This window comes from Xyrauchen texanus, chromosome 19 (assembly GCF_025860055.1).
Source record: "Xyrauchen texanus isolate HMW12.3.18 chromosome 19, RBS_HiC_50CHRs, whole genome shotgun sequence".
Classification (NCBI taxonomy): domain Eukaryota; kingdom Metazoa; phylum Chordata; class Actinopteri; order Cypriniformes; family Catostomidae; genus Xyrauchen; species Xyrauchen texanus.
This window is the reverse complement of record NC_068294.1, coordinates 8,428,100-8,448,212: the sequence shown is the minus strand read 5'-3', so window position 1 is coordinate 8,448,212 and position 20,113 is coordinate 8,428,100. Positions and strand designations below refer to the sequence as shown.

General features: G+C 35.8%; 2 protein-coding genes across 4 annotated transcripts in view; both read right to left on the bottom strand.

Annotated features, from left to right (window-relative positions):
• col23a1a (collagen type XXIII alpha 1 chain a) overlaps positions 1–3,443 on the bottom strand; it is a 227,613-nt gene extending 224,170 nt beyond the window's left edge. Inside the window, exons 1-2 of the mRNA XM_052149329.1 lie at positions 3,098–3,443; positions 2,449–2,518 (exon numbers count right to left, since the gene is read on the bottom strand). Coding sequence (XP_052005289.1) covers positions 2,449–2,518; positions 3,098–3,367 — 340 coding nt within the window. The 5' untranslated portion in view covers positions 3,368–3,443. The remainder of the gene's footprint in view (positions 1–2,448; positions 2,519–3,097) is intronic.
• A 1,507-nt stretch (positions 3,444–4,950) lies between these two features.
• LOC127659464 (dual specificity protein kinase CLK4-like) lies at positions 4,951–14,463 on the bottom strand. Of its 3 annotated transcripts, none has more exons than XM_052149304.1 (13): positions 14,263–14,463; positions 13,675–13,820; positions 10,780–11,002; positions 9,851–9,941; positions 9,479–9,545; positions 7,278–7,394; positions 6,946–7,112; positions 6,757–6,851; positions 6,513–6,642; positions 6,308–6,390; positions 5,928–6,007; positions 5,660–5,750; positions 4,951–5,496 (listed from the first exon to the last, which is right to left on the bottom strand). In XM_052149304.1, the coding sequence occupies exons 1-13, from the start codon at positions 14,428–14,430 to the stop codon at positions 5,350–5,352; spliced, it is 1,605 nt and encodes a 534-aa protein (XP_052005264.1). In that variant the 5' UTR covers positions 14,431–14,463; the 3' UTR covers positions 4,951–5,349. The 3 variants fall into 3 exon arrangements, with proteins under 3 accessions (XP_052005264.1, XP_052005265.1, XP_052005266.1); XM_052149305.1 differs by having other exon boundaries at positions 14,233–14,390; XM_052149306.1 differs by lacking the exons at positions 9,851–9,941; positions 13,675–13,820; positions 14,263–14,463 and having other exon boundaries at positions 10,780–10,927.
• Positions 14,464–20,113: the final 5,650 nt, after the last annotated feature.

Genomic DNA, 20,113 nt, shown 5'->3' with positions numbered 1-20,113 from the left:
GGTTCAAAAGTCCAGGATTAAAACAAATTGTACATGGGAGCATTAATGACTTGTAATTAATTTACAAATGCATTATACATCACTGATATGTGGTTATAACAACGAGCATAACAAGGGTGACTCATGCAATACCTGCCAAACACTGAGCCGTTTCACCTAACGTGTTATATACATGTGTAATAACACTTATTCAATATTAGTAACCTATACAAATTCTAATTAAAAAAACCTTAATGTAAAGTGGACACATATGAAGAATCTGTCAAGAAGTTTCCAACATAAGAAATCTGTACATAAAGTATGGTTCAATGGTCATAGAAGATCTATGAAGCATGAAGACCTGAAAAGTGTTTTTATAGATGACTTTAGGTAACAAGGACTGAGTAAAATCATTCTTTTGACATCAACATGACAAAATGACATCTTTGACATCATTTAATCTCAATATAATAGTCTATTTGGCTACATTGTGACATAAATCATGAATTAGGGAATTTTAGGTATGTTATGTTATGTATGATTTATATATGTATGAATAAGTGTATTAATTAAGCATTTATGACATGCAAGTTATAGTGCTTATAGATTTTTTGGCTTTTTTACACATGTTGCTATAACTGCATATAAATGGTTAATAAAGCATTCATAAATGACTTATTAGTCATTAATAAACCCCTTTATAAACCCGTAACAAAGGGAATATTAATGTAAATTTACAAAAATATTCTGAACTATTTCTAATCAAACTAATCAATCTATAACTAATCTTTAACTAATCAAATTAGCAAATTTGTGATGTTGACCATATTAACTCTTTTGCACGAAAGACCAGCTCAAATCTCAAATGATAATTTTTCAGTGTAACATTTCTCTCAAGCTGTTATGCTGATTATATAACTTTTTTTATATAAAAAACTATTACATTAGAAATATAAAAAGAAGAACTTAACAAGTGAGCTCAGACTTTTGAACCTCACTAGCTGTAATTCTCCCAGATAAAGAGCCTATAAAAATTATTTGTATTGTGAGTTGTTGGGTCCAATTTGGTGCGAAATCGCTGGCTTATGGCGTTCATCCTTGCGTCATTACGTCATGTCAGTGAACATGGTAAAGAAGATCTGGCAGTCTCATTCCCATGTAAACAGTAGATGGCGGTAATGCACTGTTTTAGTTTAAGAGTAGCCGTTTAAAAGAAGAAAGAAACTACAGTTCAGTTCAGTAACACTCACAGAGTGAGGCTGTATAATATAATAAACAAATAATAAAGTCTTCCATTGAACTCGTATCATAATATCACGAGCATCACCTCTTAAATTGATAAGTACAATACAAAATTAATAATAGATAAAACACTTGAAAAAAATTATATTAAAATATACTGGTAGTGATTGGTGTAACTGAGGCCCCTGTTCTCTATGTAAAAGCACTTTGAGTGTAAAATTAATTCATTCAAAATATGTGAATACATGTTATCTTCATCAAAGCAAAGTAATATTTCAGTTTTAAATGTATAATCGTATAATATTATATCAACATGAAAATAGCACCTTATGACTCCGGCTCTGAATATCTCCCGTCATGATCACACACAACACAGGCGATGTCCAGGTAAGCCCAAATCATGAGATTCATCCGCCAAGAGACTAATGCCGAAACACGAATCACGTAAGTGTTCTTTCGCAAATTGCTTGTCATTTTAAGTTTCAACCACAGATGTCGCTAGAGAGCACAAAGTTACGTAGTGCAGCTTTATGGAAAACCATTAGTGGGAAGCTGAATGTTCAGGGCTGGTTTAACATGCTGATTTGGATAATGAACAATCAGCCGGTCATTACTGCAAAATAAACCTTGAAAAGCAGAGGGGTCTTCCATCATCCTGAATGGGTTTATTTTGTGATAATGACTGGCTGACTGTATAACCCCACTTATTCCATGGCTTCTTAGCATATAAAGTAATAAATGGACGTAAAATATAAAATTGAGTGAAAATGTTGGTATTATGTGAGACATGAAGTGACCACAGAGTGATGAGACATGAAACTAGCTAAACTAAGAAATAACTTGTCTGGGAAACAGACAATTATACAGTTTAGCGGTCATTATATTAAAACATTTGACCACAGAATGCTGTGTTCGACTTATCAGAAACAAGTATCCTAGTTATGTAGCATTGCTCTAAACCTCAGAGGAATAGTGACAGTTACAAATCTGATTCCTAACAGAGCGCCAAACAATTACAACAACATACACAACTGTTTCAGCACTCTGATCTGTCCAGCTACAACTGATCTCTCCTCATCCACTTCAAAGCTCAGAAACAAGACAGTGCCACATTTATCACACTTTTTATCAGGTTCCATCCCATAGGCATGTAAGGGTGTTTTGGATGCACACCAGCTCATTTTGGGACTTTCAGAGCAGAAACAATGTCCCATCAAATGGACGTACCTGGAGGACAGTTGCAGTCTTGTGTCACTTCTCTTGCCACACGCAGTTTCGGCATCGCTTCATTCAGCCTCTGTCTCACACACACACACAAAATGTTATTTACATAAATTATAAATAACAATATACATATATATGCTGTGACATTTTCATATGGTTTGTATAATATGTCATATAATATGTTATATTTCATTATTACAAACAGAAATGTACTTGTAAAACGTTTTTAAATAGCTTTATCGCATACACTTGTTGCAGCACATATACTGATTTATAAGCAAATCTATAACTATACATTTAAAATAGATGGACGGACAGACAGACAGACAGACAGACAGACAGACAGACAGAGTTTTAAAAGCTGTTGCTCAAACTAACACTACACATGAATCCTCAAATTCAAATCTGTCACTTTCTTTTAACACTTGATTAATTTGCCACCATTGCTTATTCAATCAATTAGTTGGCACTGGAACAAATCTAAGTAGGTGTGGATTAATGAGAACATTTATGACTAATTGTGAGTCATGATCTGCCTTTAATAGAATAACATCAAGTCCTCTGTTTAGTCTAACATAACTGACACGACAGCAAAATAAGAGTAGCATTAATGGCTGTTACATCTTTAAAGCATTTAAAATAATAAACTTGCCTCTTTTAAGAGTGTCTCAATTGAATCCCGCAGATCCTGTGAAACAGAGACGTCTGATGATTCTTGACAGATGTCAGTCATCTTGATCTCCAGCGCGTGCAGGCGACTCTCCATTTGATGCGTTTTAAAAGTCATCAGAAAACACACCGCTATTGAACTCAGAGATAAGACGAAACACACTATAGTTGGGAAAGACACTACATAGCGCATATAGAGAGTTTGCAGAGCATTCTGTTTCCCTTCTGTGTTTCTATTCCCAGATGAATCCATGATAATAATAATAAAAAAATATCTGATTATTTTCCAATAGCTAGGTGACCTAATGATCAGCTCTTGATCGATGAGATGTGTCTGTCAGACTGAGCAGAGTTGTGTAGCACACGGGGCTTTGAACACAACGGATGTGTCTCAAAAACTAGTATGCTTTCTACTTAGAGAGCCTCGTCAGGCGCGTGCAGCTTGTTTGGCCGTCAGTATGCGCTGCAAATGTGCAAAAATGCTGCGCGTGCCTATGATGCCTAAGTATGCTGTCTAGTTAGGGAGCTGCGATGTTTTGAGACGCAGCCCGTGACATTCTGTGTGGCGTGAGTGTCCATCAAGCGTGAAACAAGAGGCTGGAAGAATCAGATAGTCCAGAGGCAGCTGTGAATAATCTTGAGAACTTTCTCTGTATCACATTGTTTTCTCCGCACAGAGGGTGTTTGTAAAAGACTTGTGGATTTACTAAAGGTTGTTTTAAGGGCAGTCATCACTTAATAACGCGAGAGAAACAGGAATTAATTGCGGATTTGTCCCACGTGCTTGAGTTCTTTTAATAACTATACAAAATCATATTTATAAGAAGGTTCAATTGGATGAAAAGTAAGGGTGATAGGTTTAGGTCACACTGTTAAATCTGTCTGAATTCAGAATACACTGTATATACAAATGTTTTTTGATCTATTAACTCATTCTTCGGTTATATCAGTTATGATCAGTGTTAGTTGTAATCGGATTACAAACAAAGTAATCATAACTGTAATCTAATTAAGGTTTTTGGTAAAAATGCATTCAAATTTAAATTGCACAATTGAAATTTTTGTAATCAGACTACAGTCCCTGACTTCCAAATAAATTAATTATTTTTCTGTACATTACTTGGTCACATGTATTTCTTAATAAGCTATTCTTTATGTAGAGTAGGCTACATTTAAAACAAACTATTATCATATGCACATTTGTTTCCGTGACAGCTGAAGGGACACAAAAATGAGCAGAAAAACAAACCTCTGTGCACTTCACTTTCGATTAGGTAATCAGTAATCTGAATACAATTTCAGAGAAGTAATTTGTAACTGACTACTATTTAATGTAATTGTCCTCAACACTGGTTTGATACCATTTATATTATACAATAGCCTACAACTGAATATCATATTGGTTATAAGCACATTCACTCTTCCCTCTTTCTACCAATGCATTTCCATTTCATCTTGACTTTTGTTGTCTTCGACAATAACAGGTTATGGTTTATAAAACAAAAATGTAAAAAAAAACTGAAATCACTTATATTTGCATTTTGGCATAGCTTTAAATATATCCACACACAAAAATAACCACTATAAAAACATCAAATATTTCTATTAATTGTGAAGTCTTAGGTTTTCCCTTTAGCACTAGACATAAGAACCAATATAATTATTTTAAAGGCATCATTAATTTGCGCAAAAGCTTGGTCCATTTACCAAACACAGTGCCAACCCAGAAGAATTTGCCTAGACTCAAAGTACAATCTCTGATTGAAGATGTAGAGCAGCTATCTACCGCCCCCTTCTGACTGCATGAGAACATTACATCTAAATGAGACGAATGACTTTTGACAAGTGACCTGATTTTATTTGAAATTATGGAAAAAAAATCAAAATATAACAAATATTACTACTTTCATACATATCATACTAACTCTATGACTTAATTACACAACAATTTTACACATAAGAGCACATTTAACAACATAAAACAACAAAACTGTCTAGTAAACTTAAGCTCATTCTCTTTACAGTTACACATCTGAATCTCCGTCATGTGATACAATTACATGATAAATGACAAAATCATTGGACAACTCAAAGAGTAACAAGTCACATACCCTCAACCAAAAAGCATGCATAATAAATATGAACAATAAGAGAGCAGTTAATCTATGCAGAGGACTGATACAGTCATTAACAGCCTCTCCCAGAGAGGAACTAGAGTGAGCAGTGAGATCAACACTACTTCTTGCGCTTCCTGATACAGTCAAAGAACGGATGTTTGAGGGCTGCATCCAGGTTGATCCGCTTGGTGACATCATACTCCAGCATCCTCTCTATGAGATCAAACAGCTGCTCGTGGTCAGAGCTCCTGGAGGCCAAGTATTGCTTTAGGAAAGAATTCAAATAAAAAGTTCAGAAATGATCCTAAAGTGTAAAAAACATATTATATAGCCTTTCATAGAGGTTTTAGTGACTTAAAGCAAACACAAAACCACCACAGACACAAAGCTAACATAACATGACACAATGACTTGGATGACAAACTTACTCTCAGTGGCTTGCACTGCTTCCTGACATAACGCCCTGAGGAGCTGTGCATGTCCCAGTCCAGTTTATCATGACAAACGTATCTGTGCTTCCTGCAAAATGAGAAAAATTGCAAAGCTTTAAGTACTTAGGCTAGATTTAGTTCAAACAGTTACAAAAATCTTGTTATCTCTGCAAACAGGTGAAATCACGATTAAATATCTTGTCAGTAACCAACCCATAAAGTGCTTCAATACTTGAATGTAAATATTGAAGCATTGAAATATTACCTTGTTTTCTGCAGCATGTAGGTAGGTATGGGGCCCAGCACTCGCTCCATCATGGCCAGATGCTCTTTACTGTCATGTGTCTAAAATATAAATCCACACAAAAACGTAGTCACTAAGTAACTTTGTTTCTGACTTTTTAAACTAAATCAGGTTAACATGTATAGACTTGTCTTGTGGCTATACTTTTTAAACAGTGTTTCAGCATTTATGGTGTGGCCCAATTCACTTCCACTTTAAACAACTTTTTGAACAAACGGGGGTCAAGTCGAAATTAATCTTTGTGGTATATAACATGATGCCACAAATGCTGTTAACTGAGCTCATCTTGAACTTAACCTGGAATGTTCCTTTAAAATGAGAAAACCCTAAAAGACAATGACCTGAAATAGAGTTGATCCCAGATAATACTCGATAAGAATACATCCCACACTCCACACATCACAGGAATGACTCCAGCCCAGATCTGTTAGAAACAAAACAGACATTTCAATAATAACTCACTATCCAAACAATAACAGCTAATGTGTCATCAATGTGCCCTAGTCAGACTGCATGAATTAAACAAAAGCATCCATAGCACCTTACCCAGAATAACCTCCGGTGCCCGGTAATGTCTTGTTGACACTACAGATGTATGGTGTTCATGCTCATAGGTTGCATTGCCAAAATCAACAACTTTCACATCAGGATTTTTCAGAGTTCTCTCATCTCTTTTCTGCAATTCAAAACCACATAAATATTTAGTGCCTTACACATGATGTCAGGGTCGATGCCACATTCACTTTTGCCATATATATTTATTTCAAATAAAGTCAAATTCTCTCTGTACCATTTTCGGATTGTAATTGATGTCATACTCTGAATTGATAAAGAGGATATTCTCTGGTTTCAGGTCTGTGTGTGTCAGCTTATTCTTATGAAGAACTAAAACAAAAAAAAGCAAATATGAACAAAATATTAAGATCAAAACATTGATTTGTTTTGTCCAAAACATATACAGAAAAACTGTATGACTCACATCTCACTGCTCTGATGATCTGGTAGGCCATGTGTCTGATATGGTTGATGGAGAAGGGCTGAAAGTTATTTTCCTTCAGAAAATCATAAGTGCTCAAGCCCAGCAGCTCAAAGGCGATGCACACATGCCCATGGTGATCAAACCAGTCAAGCATACGCACACAGGCACTGGAGAAAGTAGAAAGCAAATATGAAATATTCCACTGCAAATGTGTAGTCTGGACTTCTGTGCACCCTAGAGGCTGTAAATTTGGAGCTAGGTGTGATATATTAGTGACTGTTCATCATTTGATCCAACACAGAGCCATTTTATCTGCTTTCTCAGGCACTTACTATCGTCTGTCACAGTCGAGCGAGTTCATCTGCTCCAGCACCTCCACCTCAGACAGTGCTGACTCTCGATAGCGCTCAATGTTTTTAATGATCTTCAGAGCTATTCGAGCTCCTCCACTGCAATAACAACAGACAGTAATATCTTTAATATAATAGACAAAATTCAGTGAATCCACACAAGTGCCTTCTCTTATTCATAAATATTAAATTAACACTCAAGAATAACCCTCATATTCTGTTTAAGGATTCGAGAGAGACTAAGGCAATTCTAATATCTTACAACCAATACAGAGAATACAGGGTTTCATTCTCATGGCAACAAAATTGTAATATTGCATATAACTTTTACACAGATATGGTTAGCGTGTGATTCCAGTACACTAAAATCATGTTTACATGTACAGTATGGGGAGAGAGATTCACCAACAATGAATTGCACTCTATAAAAGCTCGATACACCAAAGGAATTTCGTATATGCGGAGTGGTGGTGGCACAGTGGGTTAAAGCGCATAACTGTTAATCAGAAGGTCGCTGGTTCGATCCCCCCAGCCACCACCATTGTGTCCTTGAGCAAGGCACTTAACTCCAGGTTGCTCCGGGGGGATTGTCCCTGTAATAAGTGCTCTGTAAATTGCTTTGGATAAAAGCGTCTGCCAAATGCGTAAATAACATATCAGGCAACGGCACAATCCGTGCCCAAAATATCTGTGCTGAACGCAAATATTGATTTTCTGATGTATCGCATTCTTCATTTGAACTCGAAATCAAAGCAGGGTCACTTAAAAGAAAAAATTTTATTGAAAGAAATTACATTTAGGTTCTGGTAATTAAACAGCAGTATCTTTTTCAAATATTATAAATAGAAACAAATTTCGCAGACTACTGTCACATCGCACAGCACATTGAAGTTAAATGGCATTTTGGTCACAAACATGGCAGAACAGTCATATAGTGACTTCACGTGAAACAGGTCAATATTAAGTTGTTCAGCAGTGAGTTGAAAGTTAAAGTTTGATTTGACTTGTGGAAATGCGTCAAAGACGAGATCCATGCAATTAATTTGTCACTGTATAAGGTCTCTTTTAATACCCTTTCTGTTCCTGATATTCAGTTGATTAAAAGAAAAAAAATATTTGTATATTGTACATTTATTTATAAAAAAAAAAAATTATGCAATACATCATATTTATTTATGGAATGCATGGGTGTGTACATTTTTAAAAGCTAAAATGTGACAATAACGATGAAAAGCAAAAACTATATTTCGTAATGTACCTAGTTAGAAGGTCCCCTATGTAATTAACAGCATAAGCTGAGAGAGAATTTCTTGAATTCGACAGCAAAATGGATATTATAACTGAAATATAGCCATATGAATTGATAGAATCGACATCATTTAGATGTAACAAAACTTTCTTCAAAAGTCCTATATGAAAAAGTTTATATTACTGCTGTTGTGGGTCTCAGAGACTCCAGGTATAGACTAGGGTTGTGCAGTATACCGCTACTAACAACATATTGCAATATCAAACCATTTAAAATGGTACGATATCATCTTATTGCTAAATGCGTTATCATACTAGTGTGGTGCAATTAGCTACATTTTACAGGATGACATTTTTTATATTAAATCAACAATATCACCAAGAGTAATCATTAAACAGCAGAAGGATGTAATGTAATGAAATATACAGTCTACATGTGCTGCACACTTCAGAATGACCGAGAACTGCAGGCCTTTTAAATCAAGTCCTTTTCTGTGTACTTTCATCAGTATTCTAAAGCAAGTTTTTTGTTGCCAAAGTATTAATTTAGAGGGACCATGACTGGTATCCTACTGAAACCAAAATTTGGATATCAGAGCAACACCATTACGCTGTACTGTACACTCCAGTTAGTTGCTTATTGTTTTATCATGCCATTTCCTGTATTTTTCTTCACCGTGTTCAAACTGACCCCAAACAGAAACAATGTTACCATGTTCCCTTTCTGAAAAGAACATGACAACTTTAAAACAATACATGGTTAAAACCTCATTAACAGCAGAGTTAATAAAAATAACTAATATTATTTTTAAACATGCATCATTTCAGGAACCTCAAACAGAAAGGTGGAAGTCAATCAGGTTTTAACATTGTCTTCCGTTCCATGGATATTGAAATTATTTAGCAAATTCATAAGATGTGGCATTAAGACTTACTCTGAATGATCAATGCACTCCACCACTTTGCCAAAGGCTCCCTCTCCGAGTGTGCACATAATCTCATCTATGGGTTTAAAGAGAAACAGTTAGAACCATGCAATGGACTGGATCACATCAAACCCTAACAAAAGATTTTGCTGCGTTTTGGAACCCTCCAAATAGAAAAGCAATTCAAAAATGATACACGAACAATACAATACTAGGCTGGTGATAAGATATCTGAATAAGTCTTAAGAGTTCTTTCACAACTGCCCCCAAAATTAGCCTAGAACTATACGTGACATGTTAAGTTTGACCCAAAACAAAAAAAACAAACAGTGAAAAATCTAAAGATACAGAAAGAGATACAGAAAAGTGTGTATTCTATACATCTTGCTCTCAGCATGTCTCCCTTGTGATAGATCAGGTGCCCTTCCTCATCATCCTCAACACTCCTGGGTCTTTTCCTGCGATGGCTCCTCTGGGATTTCGGAACACCGCCATCATCATCATCATCATCATCACCACCACCATTAACCCATGAGAATCGGGGGGACCAGAACGCGCCATTCATTCATTCAGCGAGGGTAGAACGAGTGGGGGGGGAAGCGATTCGGCCCATTCAGATACCCACATCAGTCAGGCCCGGCCACAGGGAACAGCCAATGCAAATTCAGCCCGCGAGATACACACAGGGCCCACCATATCGTGTGTGTTACAGAAGAAAAACAATGGCAACATATTTTCAGATGAGATACTTTCTCAAACCATTAAGTAGACAGTTACAACAATTTATAATTGAACAACATTTAAATTGCTATTTTCCACCCTCCATGACCGAGGTGCTTTAAACATTTTATCTACTGTGGATTTCCTGCTCTATCAGACTAATTTTATTTATTTATTTGAACCCAAAAATGAAAATTGTATTACATTTTCTCACCATCATACTGTTCAAAACCCATATTACTTTCATTCTTCTGTGGAACAAAAAAAGGATTTAATTAGCAGAATGTCCAAACTGCTGTTTTCCATTTCCACTATTAACTTTCACTGTATGGAAAACAGCAGCTCAAAACATTCTGGTTTGGGATAATACAGGTTTAGGATGACAAGAGGATGTAAATGATTTCCGAATTTTCATTTTTGGGTGAACTATCCGTTTAATATCATAGCAATTACTTCTTCCAACATCCTTGCTGTCGTTCATTCAGACAATATTGGGCATGAGGAACTCCAACAGACCACAAGGAGAAATAGAGGAAATTAAACAGACAGAGGATAGTTGTATGGCAAAGGGAGGCGGACAGTGCTCATACCGAGTCTGAGTGATGGTGCGAGCGATGGTGCTTGTGTTTGTGCTGGCTGCTCCGCCTGCTGTTTCCAGAGGACTTGCTGTAATGGTGCCAGTCTCTGTCTCTCTCCCGGTCCCGGTTTCTCTCCTTGTCTTTACAGGCAGCACGGCTATCATCCTCATATTCTCTGAACTTCTTTTCTTTTATTTCCAATCTTTCATTTGAGCTCCTCGTCTCAAGGTAATGCCTATGGAAAAAATGCAAAGTCAAATCCCCAGTGTACTGAGCCATTAAAACTCCATAAATTATGTTAAAAAAGTACTTCTCAAGCAGTACAAATAAATGAATGGTGAGGGTTACTTAACGTCAACATGAAATTTGTGAGCCATTTAAATGAGACTTTGATTTATTTTTTTACTGTCTCTGACAGTTAAAAAACAGGATTTGTTTTTTTTACTTTAAGACCCACTCTCATTAATTCAGAAGAATGTTCATTATAGAAGGTAAAGGTTTATTCAAGTAATTGTTTTGTGTGAATTGCATTTGTTATGCATTTTTGAATAATAATAGATCTGGACCAAAAAAAACTAAATTGTGTCACGTCACTGACCCAAATAAGTGAGGAATTAATTTGACAAGTGGTCTCAATATATCATGTGGTAAGAGAGTAAGATTTTAAGTCTTTTCAGAGACAACTGAATAACTTAAACTGATTAGAAGTTCACAATAAGACAGGGACATGTATTAAAGCTGCACTGTGTAAGATTTGTTTTGGTTAAAATTGACAAATTAATTGTTGAGCGAGTACATAAATAAATCCATGTTCAAAACCATGTCCTTGTCTTTCCCCAATTCACTATGGTAACCTATCGGGCCACTGCAAGGATCAAGCAGCTAGCCGCAGTCAATAGCCTCAGGCTTCGAGCCACGTACTAAAATCAATCTGCATTACCACCATCTGACCAATAGCCCTGCAGCGTTGCCCTTAAACCGGCACATAACACATAACCATGGTGCCAACATCACACATCCCACCCATTTTACAAGCAAGAGGGAAGCTCAAGCATCATGTTATCTAGTTATCACAAATATCGAGTTTATATAGTTTGTAAACATTAGCTAGCAAGATAAGTTAGCATTACTCCCTAGTGGTCTTTCCACTAACAGCGGGATGATGTCCAACACACAGTCCATGATCTCGAACAATGGAAAGTTCTTTCTATGTGCACTACTTAGTCCATGGTGCGTTTTAACTGATTTTTACTGTGCCCGCAAAAAATTCTTTCCACCTACCTTTACCGTTGTGCATTGGATACATAACCTGCAAGTCGGCAAAACTCCGCCTTTAACACTGGCCCTGCCCCAATCCCAAGTTGGCCTTGTTTGACCCAAGTGTAACGGGCAGGCTATTGGCCCAGAGAAAGCCACGTAGATGCACAATGAAGCCCCAGAAGTGACAGTGGGAACGCAACTGGCCCTGACAAGCACTAGCACACCCTCATTTGCCAGACAGTTGAAACGTGTATAATGGTTTGAATTTAGACCAGTCAGATCCCAATTATTTCCATACAATAATGTCAAGATATTCTAAACTGATTATGCTAAAAAGCAACACTGGTATCAGATTGATATCGGCCGTTACTGAGATTTCCGGTAACGGAATCAGAACGGAAGAGAAAAAGTGGTATCAGTGCATCCGTAGTAGTGACGTAAATGGGCACTAAGTCACAATTTACACACTACTGAATATTTGAGCGTTGCACCATTAAACTTGGGTAGAACGTAAACCTACATATAAACTAAATATTAATGGAAGCCTCTGACCAGGAGTAATGGTTGTAGTAAAAAAGCTGACTGATATTTTATTTTATTGCATCAATGAGCTCATGTTTTGCGTGACAGGCTTAAATCTTTCGACATACAGTATGATGTTGACATTTACCAGAGAGGAAAAAAAAAAAAAAACATACCTTTAAGGGTCTCTTCAGCATGAAACCATTGTAACGGTGCAGTTTTCAGGATGCGTCGCTCAGTGTCAAGTTTCAACAAATTCCAAATATATACAGGATACTAAAATGAATAAATGTCTATTTTTCCAGCCTGTTGTATTAGTATATTTATCACCCCTTATTTTAGACACCAGTTCCTATATATTTTTATTTACACAGGGCAAATATACTACATATCTAATCTACTTTTATTCTGTATCGTATTTTAATGGGGATACAATTTATTACAGCTTATATTTATGTGAGCAAACAAGGTTTGAACATAAACCATAACAAGATCAAACTGAAATTCACAGTTTTTAACAGTTCTGTGTGCAAACTTAAAGGCTGTTTATTGGATCAATACAGGTAAACGACTTATAGAGGTACTTTACAGAGATCTTAGGACATACAAGTTAAGTCTTGCATTAAGAACAGGAGGTGCAACTGACTTGGTTACAAACGAACTAGTAGTTATTAAGCCCTTAGTGTGAACTTTACACACTAAACTACATAAGACATTACACAGCTGTTGCAACCATACCCAGAAGACCAGAGCTGAAAAACAAGTGCTCTTCCGCAAATAACTTGCAGTTTAATGCTTCAACCTCTAGAGGGCCAAAAGTTACATAATGTCGCTTTAAAAAAGGAAATGGGGTCCATTTTTATTTCATGTTGACTTAGCAAGCATTCTCAATCATATTAAATAACTAACTTCATGGAACAGGATACAAGTTTAAATCAATCTTATTTATTTAGGTCACGCAAAGTCACACTGTGTTCCTGTAATCAAGTGTCTTCCAAGAAGCTTCCAGGAAACATATTGATACTAGAAAGTCGTTCAAAACAAGATCTTGTCCAAAAACAATGGTTTAAAAGGAATCCCAATGAAGGCCAACCGTGAGCATGCTGAAGTGTTTTTGATACTCACCCATCGCTGTTATTGTGATGCTGGTGGTGTTTTCTGTGTTTATTCTCTCTCTCGCTGCTGTGGGAGTCTCGTCGATGTCTCTTTCTCCTCTCCTCTAAACTCTCCTCTCTCAGTATGGGAGAACGCATTCTCTTCGACTGCCTCATCTGAACAAAATACGAAAAAACTGTACAATTACATTTGCATTACATCTAACTAAAATTGTGCATTTAAATTATATATTTTATAAACCACAAATGTATAGATTCGTTGTCAACACGGCCCTTTCAGCCCTTTTATCTGGCTTGTCAGCAAAATCGACTCTTTTATTTGAGATTTATTTCCATAAAGGGTCAAGATCGTTCTAAAAATCGTCTACGTTTAAACATCACTAATATATATATATATATATATATATATATATATATAAATGTGATGTTTTTCCCCCTCAGTTCAGCTAAATGAAATTGGCGTAATCTTTTCCGTCGTTAGCAATTCAACGTGGTAAACAAATGATCTATTCTAAACAAATCATCGCTCCATGTGGGTATAATAATTAACAAATATTTGAGGCATTACCTTAGCTGGCATGAGAAACGCTCAAAATACCTGCAACAGAAAAACAGATTGGTCTTTTCGAGAAGGTGAAACTGTTCTCTCGTCTTTCTTGTAACAAAATGGCTTCCGTCCGTAGAACTGGAACGTTCTGGAACTTTTCCATGACGTCATCACATTCAGAGAATTAATATCTTCTTCACTGAGCTCATACATGCACATGAAAGTCAAGAAGCTCTGCGATTATACAGGAGATAAATCATATTTTGTATCTATCCTCTCCAAGTGAACAGGACAAGGAGATGTTGTATTCACTGAGGGAAGATCTGAATGTTCTTTTATGCGGAGAAGGCCAAAGGTGCATATATCAGATTAAGGGCAAAGTGGTTAGAATTTAAATTTTTCAGCATCTTAATACTTTTTTTCACTCAGAAATTTCTAATAATTTTATTTATTAAATTTATTTTTTTCTTTTTTTGTAAAATGGAGCCATTTATTCCAACTGTAAGTGAAGATAGTCATGCTGCTTGTGAAGATGACTAGGAGGAATTGGACACTCTGATTACAAAGACTTAATAAAAGTCCAGGCCCTGATGGTTTGCTAATTGAATTCTATTGGTCAATTTGGAATGATTTAAAAGTTGAGGTTTTTAAGGAATGTTTAGACACTATTTGAATCTATGACGCAAGGCCTAATTACATTAATTCCAAAACCAAAGAAAGATAAAAATGTCTTAGATAATTGGCACCCAATAACTTTGCTTAGCTCTGATTATAAACTATTAGCTGCAGTATATGCTAGGAGAATGAAGCCATGTTTAGAAGTTATATCACTCACTCAATCTGGCTTCATGAAAGGTCGACACATTTCAAATAACATTCGGCTTGTTTTAGATCTTTTAGATCACTCTGAATTGGTTAATCATGATGCACTTATTCTGTTTTTAGATTTTGAATAGGCATTTGACACCGTAGAACACGATTTGGATTTGGTCCAAAATTTGAGAAAACTGTACAGACCTTGTATAAAAATATTACATGTAATGTTCCCTTGTCTAATGGGACTTCAAGGGTTTTCTCATCGGGAGAGGTATTAGACAAGGCTGTCCTCTTTCACCTTTTTTATTTTTGTTGGTCGCAGAACTATTAACCTCTTTGTTCGAATATCAAAGGGATTCAAATAGCGGACCACACTGTTTTAATCAGTCAACTTACAGATGATACATGTTTGTTCCTGAAGGATAAATGGCAGGTACCCATTATATTAGATGCATTAAAACTGTTTTCAGATGCTTCTGGTCTTTCTGTTAATCAGAGCAAGTCTGAGATTATGGCAATTCATAATTCTGACATTTCAGAAATATGTGGAATTAAGATGAAACAAACAGTTAGATATCTTGGTATTGTAATTAGTAAGTGTCCATCTGAAAGAGTTGAAATGATTTCCTCTAAGAGTCTGCACAAAGCAAAGAATGTTTTTAATTGCTGTCTCAGAGGAACTTGACTATCCTTGGGCATGTACTGCTTTCCAAAGCTGAAGGCATATCAAGGCTTGTATATCCTGCACTATCCTTGTATGTGAGTCCTAGAATGTGCTTAGCTGTTGACAGGGTTTTATTTAAGTTTATTTGGAAGAACAAGACTGAATATGTGAAAAGAAAAAAGGGTATAAGAACTCTTTCAGAGGGTGGATCAACGTCCTTGATTTCAGTACTGATAATATCATTTTTAAAATCAACCGGATAAAACATTGCTTGGCTCAGGACGACTCGATATGGTTTTATATCCCCAAAAGTTTTTTTAATCAGTGCGGTGGTCTAAAATGTTTACTTTCGTGTGACTTCAAATGTAGTACATTTCAACCACTGGAAGATTCGAATATCGCTTTTGAACATACATTTTCTCTACACTCATCTATATTATGGAATATCAACATGTGTTATTTAAGAACAAATCTAGATTTAAGAAAGACTGGTTTGAAAAGGGAATTATTTTTGTTTCAGATTTACTAAATTGTAACGGTGAGATATACACTCACCTAAAGGATTATTAGGAACACCTGTTCAATTTATCATTAATGCAGTTATCTAATCAACCAATCACATGGCAGTTGCTTCAATGCATTTAGGGGTGTGGTCCTGGTCAAGACAATCTCCTGAACTCCAAACTGAATGTCAGAATGGGAAAGAAAGGTGATTTAAGCAATTTTGAGCGTGGCATGGTTGTTGGTGCCAGGCGGGCCGGTCTGAGTATTTCACAATCTGCTCAGTTACTGGGATTTTCACGCACAACCATTTCTAGGGTTTACAAAGAATGGTGTGAAAACGGAAAAACATCCAGTATGCAGCAGTCCTGTGGGCGAAAATGCCTTGTTGATGCTAGAGGTCAGAGGAGAATGGGCCGACTGATTCAAGCTGATAGAAGAGCAACTTTGCCTGAAATAACCACTCGTTACAACCGAGGTATGCAGCAAAGCATTTGTGAAGCCACAACACGCACAACCTTGAGGCGGATGGGCTACAACAGCAGAAGACCCCACCGGGTACCACTCATCTCCACTACAAATAGGAAAAAGCGGCTACAATTTTGCAAGAGCTCACCAAAATTGGATAGTTGAAGACTGGAAAAATGTTGCCTGGTCTGATGAGTCTCGATTTCTGTTGAGACATTCAGATGGTAGAGTCAGAATTTGGCGTAAACAGAATGAGAACATGGATCCATCATGCCTTGTTACCACTGTGCAGGCTGGTGGTGGTGGTGTAATGGTGTGGGGGATGTTTTCTTGGCACACTTTAGGACCCTTAGTGCCAATTGGGAATCGTTTAAATGCCATGGCCTACCTGAGCATTGTTTCTGAGCATGTCCATCCCTTTATGGCCACCATGTACCCATCCTCTGATGGCTACTTCCAGCAGGATAATGCACCATGTCACAAAGCTCGAATCATTTCAAATTGGTTTCTTGAACATGACAATGAGTTCACTGTACTAAAATGGCCCCCACAGTCACCAGATCTCAACCCAATAGAGCATCTTTGGGATGTGGTGGAACGGGAGCTTCGTGCCCTGGATGTGCATCCTACAAATCTCCATCAACTGCAAGATGCTATCCTATCAATATGGGCCAACATTTCTAAAGAATGCTTTCAGCAACTTGTTGAATCAATGCCACGTAGAATTAAGGCAGTTCTGAAGGCGAAAGGGGGTCAAACACAGTATTAGTATCGTGTTCCTAATAATCCTTTAGGTGAGTGTATGCTTATGAGCAATTGGTCTTCATTTAGAGAATAACATTTGGCTTTGAAAAGCATTTCTTCTAAATTACTTCATTTTAGATACAACTCAGTAGTTGGACAGTTTCCAAAACCTTTTATTGGAGGTGTCTCTATCTTGGATAAGAATTACTGCATAATTTTCACATTAGAAGGTGTCTCACACAAGTTTTAAATTGTACCCCAAAGGCACTTGTGAAATGGAAACAACATTTTCCTATGCTTCCACTGACAAGATATAGTCTGAGACTAATACATTTTTACTGCATAATAAGATCAAATAAATTCACTTTAAAGTGTTGCATGGATATTATCTTTGCAATACTTTTCTAAATAAGTTTAAAGGATACGTTTCACCACAATGTTCTTTTTGTAATCTTGAACCTGAAACTTCATACACATTTATTTTGCACCTGTAATTATTCTACAGACTTTTGGACCTAGGTAGCTATTGTAAGCGCAATAGATGACTCCATGATACTGTTCTTGGATTGTAACACTGGTTTTCACATAATTGATGACACTTTTAAAATGAATAATTATTTTTGGGAAGTTTCACTAGTGTAAATCTAGAGTTATGTTTATTAAACCTTCTTTTAAATTCTTTTGCATGGATCTGAAAATGTTTTATCATTCACTGAATGTGTTATCCAGAAATATAAAATCAATGAAAACCTCTCGACTAATAGAAAAGGAAATTGTTCGATTTAATGTTTATGCTTTGTATGCAAAAAAAAGCCTTGTAATTTATTTACAAAGAAAATTTATTTTCAACTAATTTTTATATGCAGAATGGAAAGATCTGTTTTGTATCCCCATTTTTGTTCTGGTAATTTTTAAATTTGTATGCTTTTAAAAAATATATAAAAATAGATGAAAAACTTGGGCCCTGTCAGTTAACCTCAAAATGACAAAAATAATGACGTTCCACAAAAGATCAAAACTATAACTTTAAACTAGACAACATATCCTTAAAGCACACATACATCAGCATAAACATCCAGGATTGGGGAGTAACAGAATACATGTAACAGGATTACGTATTTAAAATACAAAATACAAGTAACTGTATACCACTACAGTTACAGTTTAAATCACTGGGGTCCACTTACCAATCAAGAGTCAATGTTGTGTGTAATGCACTTAATTACTGTAATTAAATTACTTTTTCATAGTAAAAATTAAAGTAAGGGGTTACTCTTAATTTTTCAGTAATTTAATTACAGTTACTTCTGATGTAATTGTGTTAAATACTGTATAGACTATAGAATAATTCTATATAAAACAATAGTGAATTTAAAATCGTTTAATGTTAAAATGTATGTTTTCTACGGAAGAGGATTAGGGCCAAGCAATAATAAAAAAATAAAACCATCTCGAGAATAAAGTCATTATAATGCGAGATTGAACTCATTAAATTTCGAGAAAAAAGTCGAAATACAATCTTGAGAATAAACTCATTAAATATCGAGATTAAAGTCATTATAATGCGAGATTAAACTTAACGAGTTTTTTCTCGAAACACAACGACTTTATTCTCGATATTTAATGAGTTTATTCTCAAGATTGTATTTCGACTTTTTTCTCGAAATTTAACGAGTTTAATCTCGCATTATAATGACTTTAATCTCGAGATGGCTTTATTTTTTTTTATTATTGCTTGGCCCTAATCCTTTTCCGTAGTTTTCTAATTTAATGCTGCCCCTTAAATTATTTGTCCAGTCCATGAATAATTAAGTTGATTTGATATGATTTATTTGAAAGAATGAAAAGAACAGTTTCATGTCTATCCTTGTATTTTTCATCTGGTCGAGGATGATAAGGATTTAAGAAAGTAATTTATAATAAGCAGGGTTGGGAGAGTTACTATTGAAATGTATTCCATTACAGATTACAGATTACGTGCTGTAAAATGTAATTTGTAATGTATTCCGTTAGATTACACAAGGTCAGTAAAATATTCTAAACACTTTGGATTACTTCTTCAGCATTGGTAGATTTTTTCACTTGTTTTAGATACAAAAACAATACAACAATGTTTATCAAGAATATGATTTTTGCCCTAATATCAAAGGTCTTACTAGAAAAAAGAAATTATGATCCAACGTGAATTTTATTAAATATAAATAAAAAATATGATCGTGTCTGGTAACATGTGCATGTAAAATGACTAGAAATAGCATTTTAGCTTAATGTAAATAATAATAATAATAATACATTTTATTTAAAGCGCCTTATCAGGACACCCAAGGACACTGTACAAAACAGATAAAAACCATTAAAACAGTAAACAATAAAATTGGCAAAACAACATTGAGGTGATATGGGTCAGGCGGAATATGATTGTCTAAACAAGTGAGTTTTGAGTTTGGATTTGAAAAGATTAAATGAGTTGATGGTACGAAGATCTGGAGGGAGGGAATTCCAAAGATGGGGAGCAGAGCGACTAAACGCCCTGTTCCCCATTGTGACAAGACGAGCAGGGGAACAGAAAGATGGCAGGTGTGAGATGACCGGAGTGAACGAGTAGGGATGTTTAAATGGAGAAGATCTGAGATATATAGAGGAGCCATGTTATGAACTGCTTTGTAAGTAATGAGAAGTATTTTAAAGATGATCCTCTGTTTGACAGGA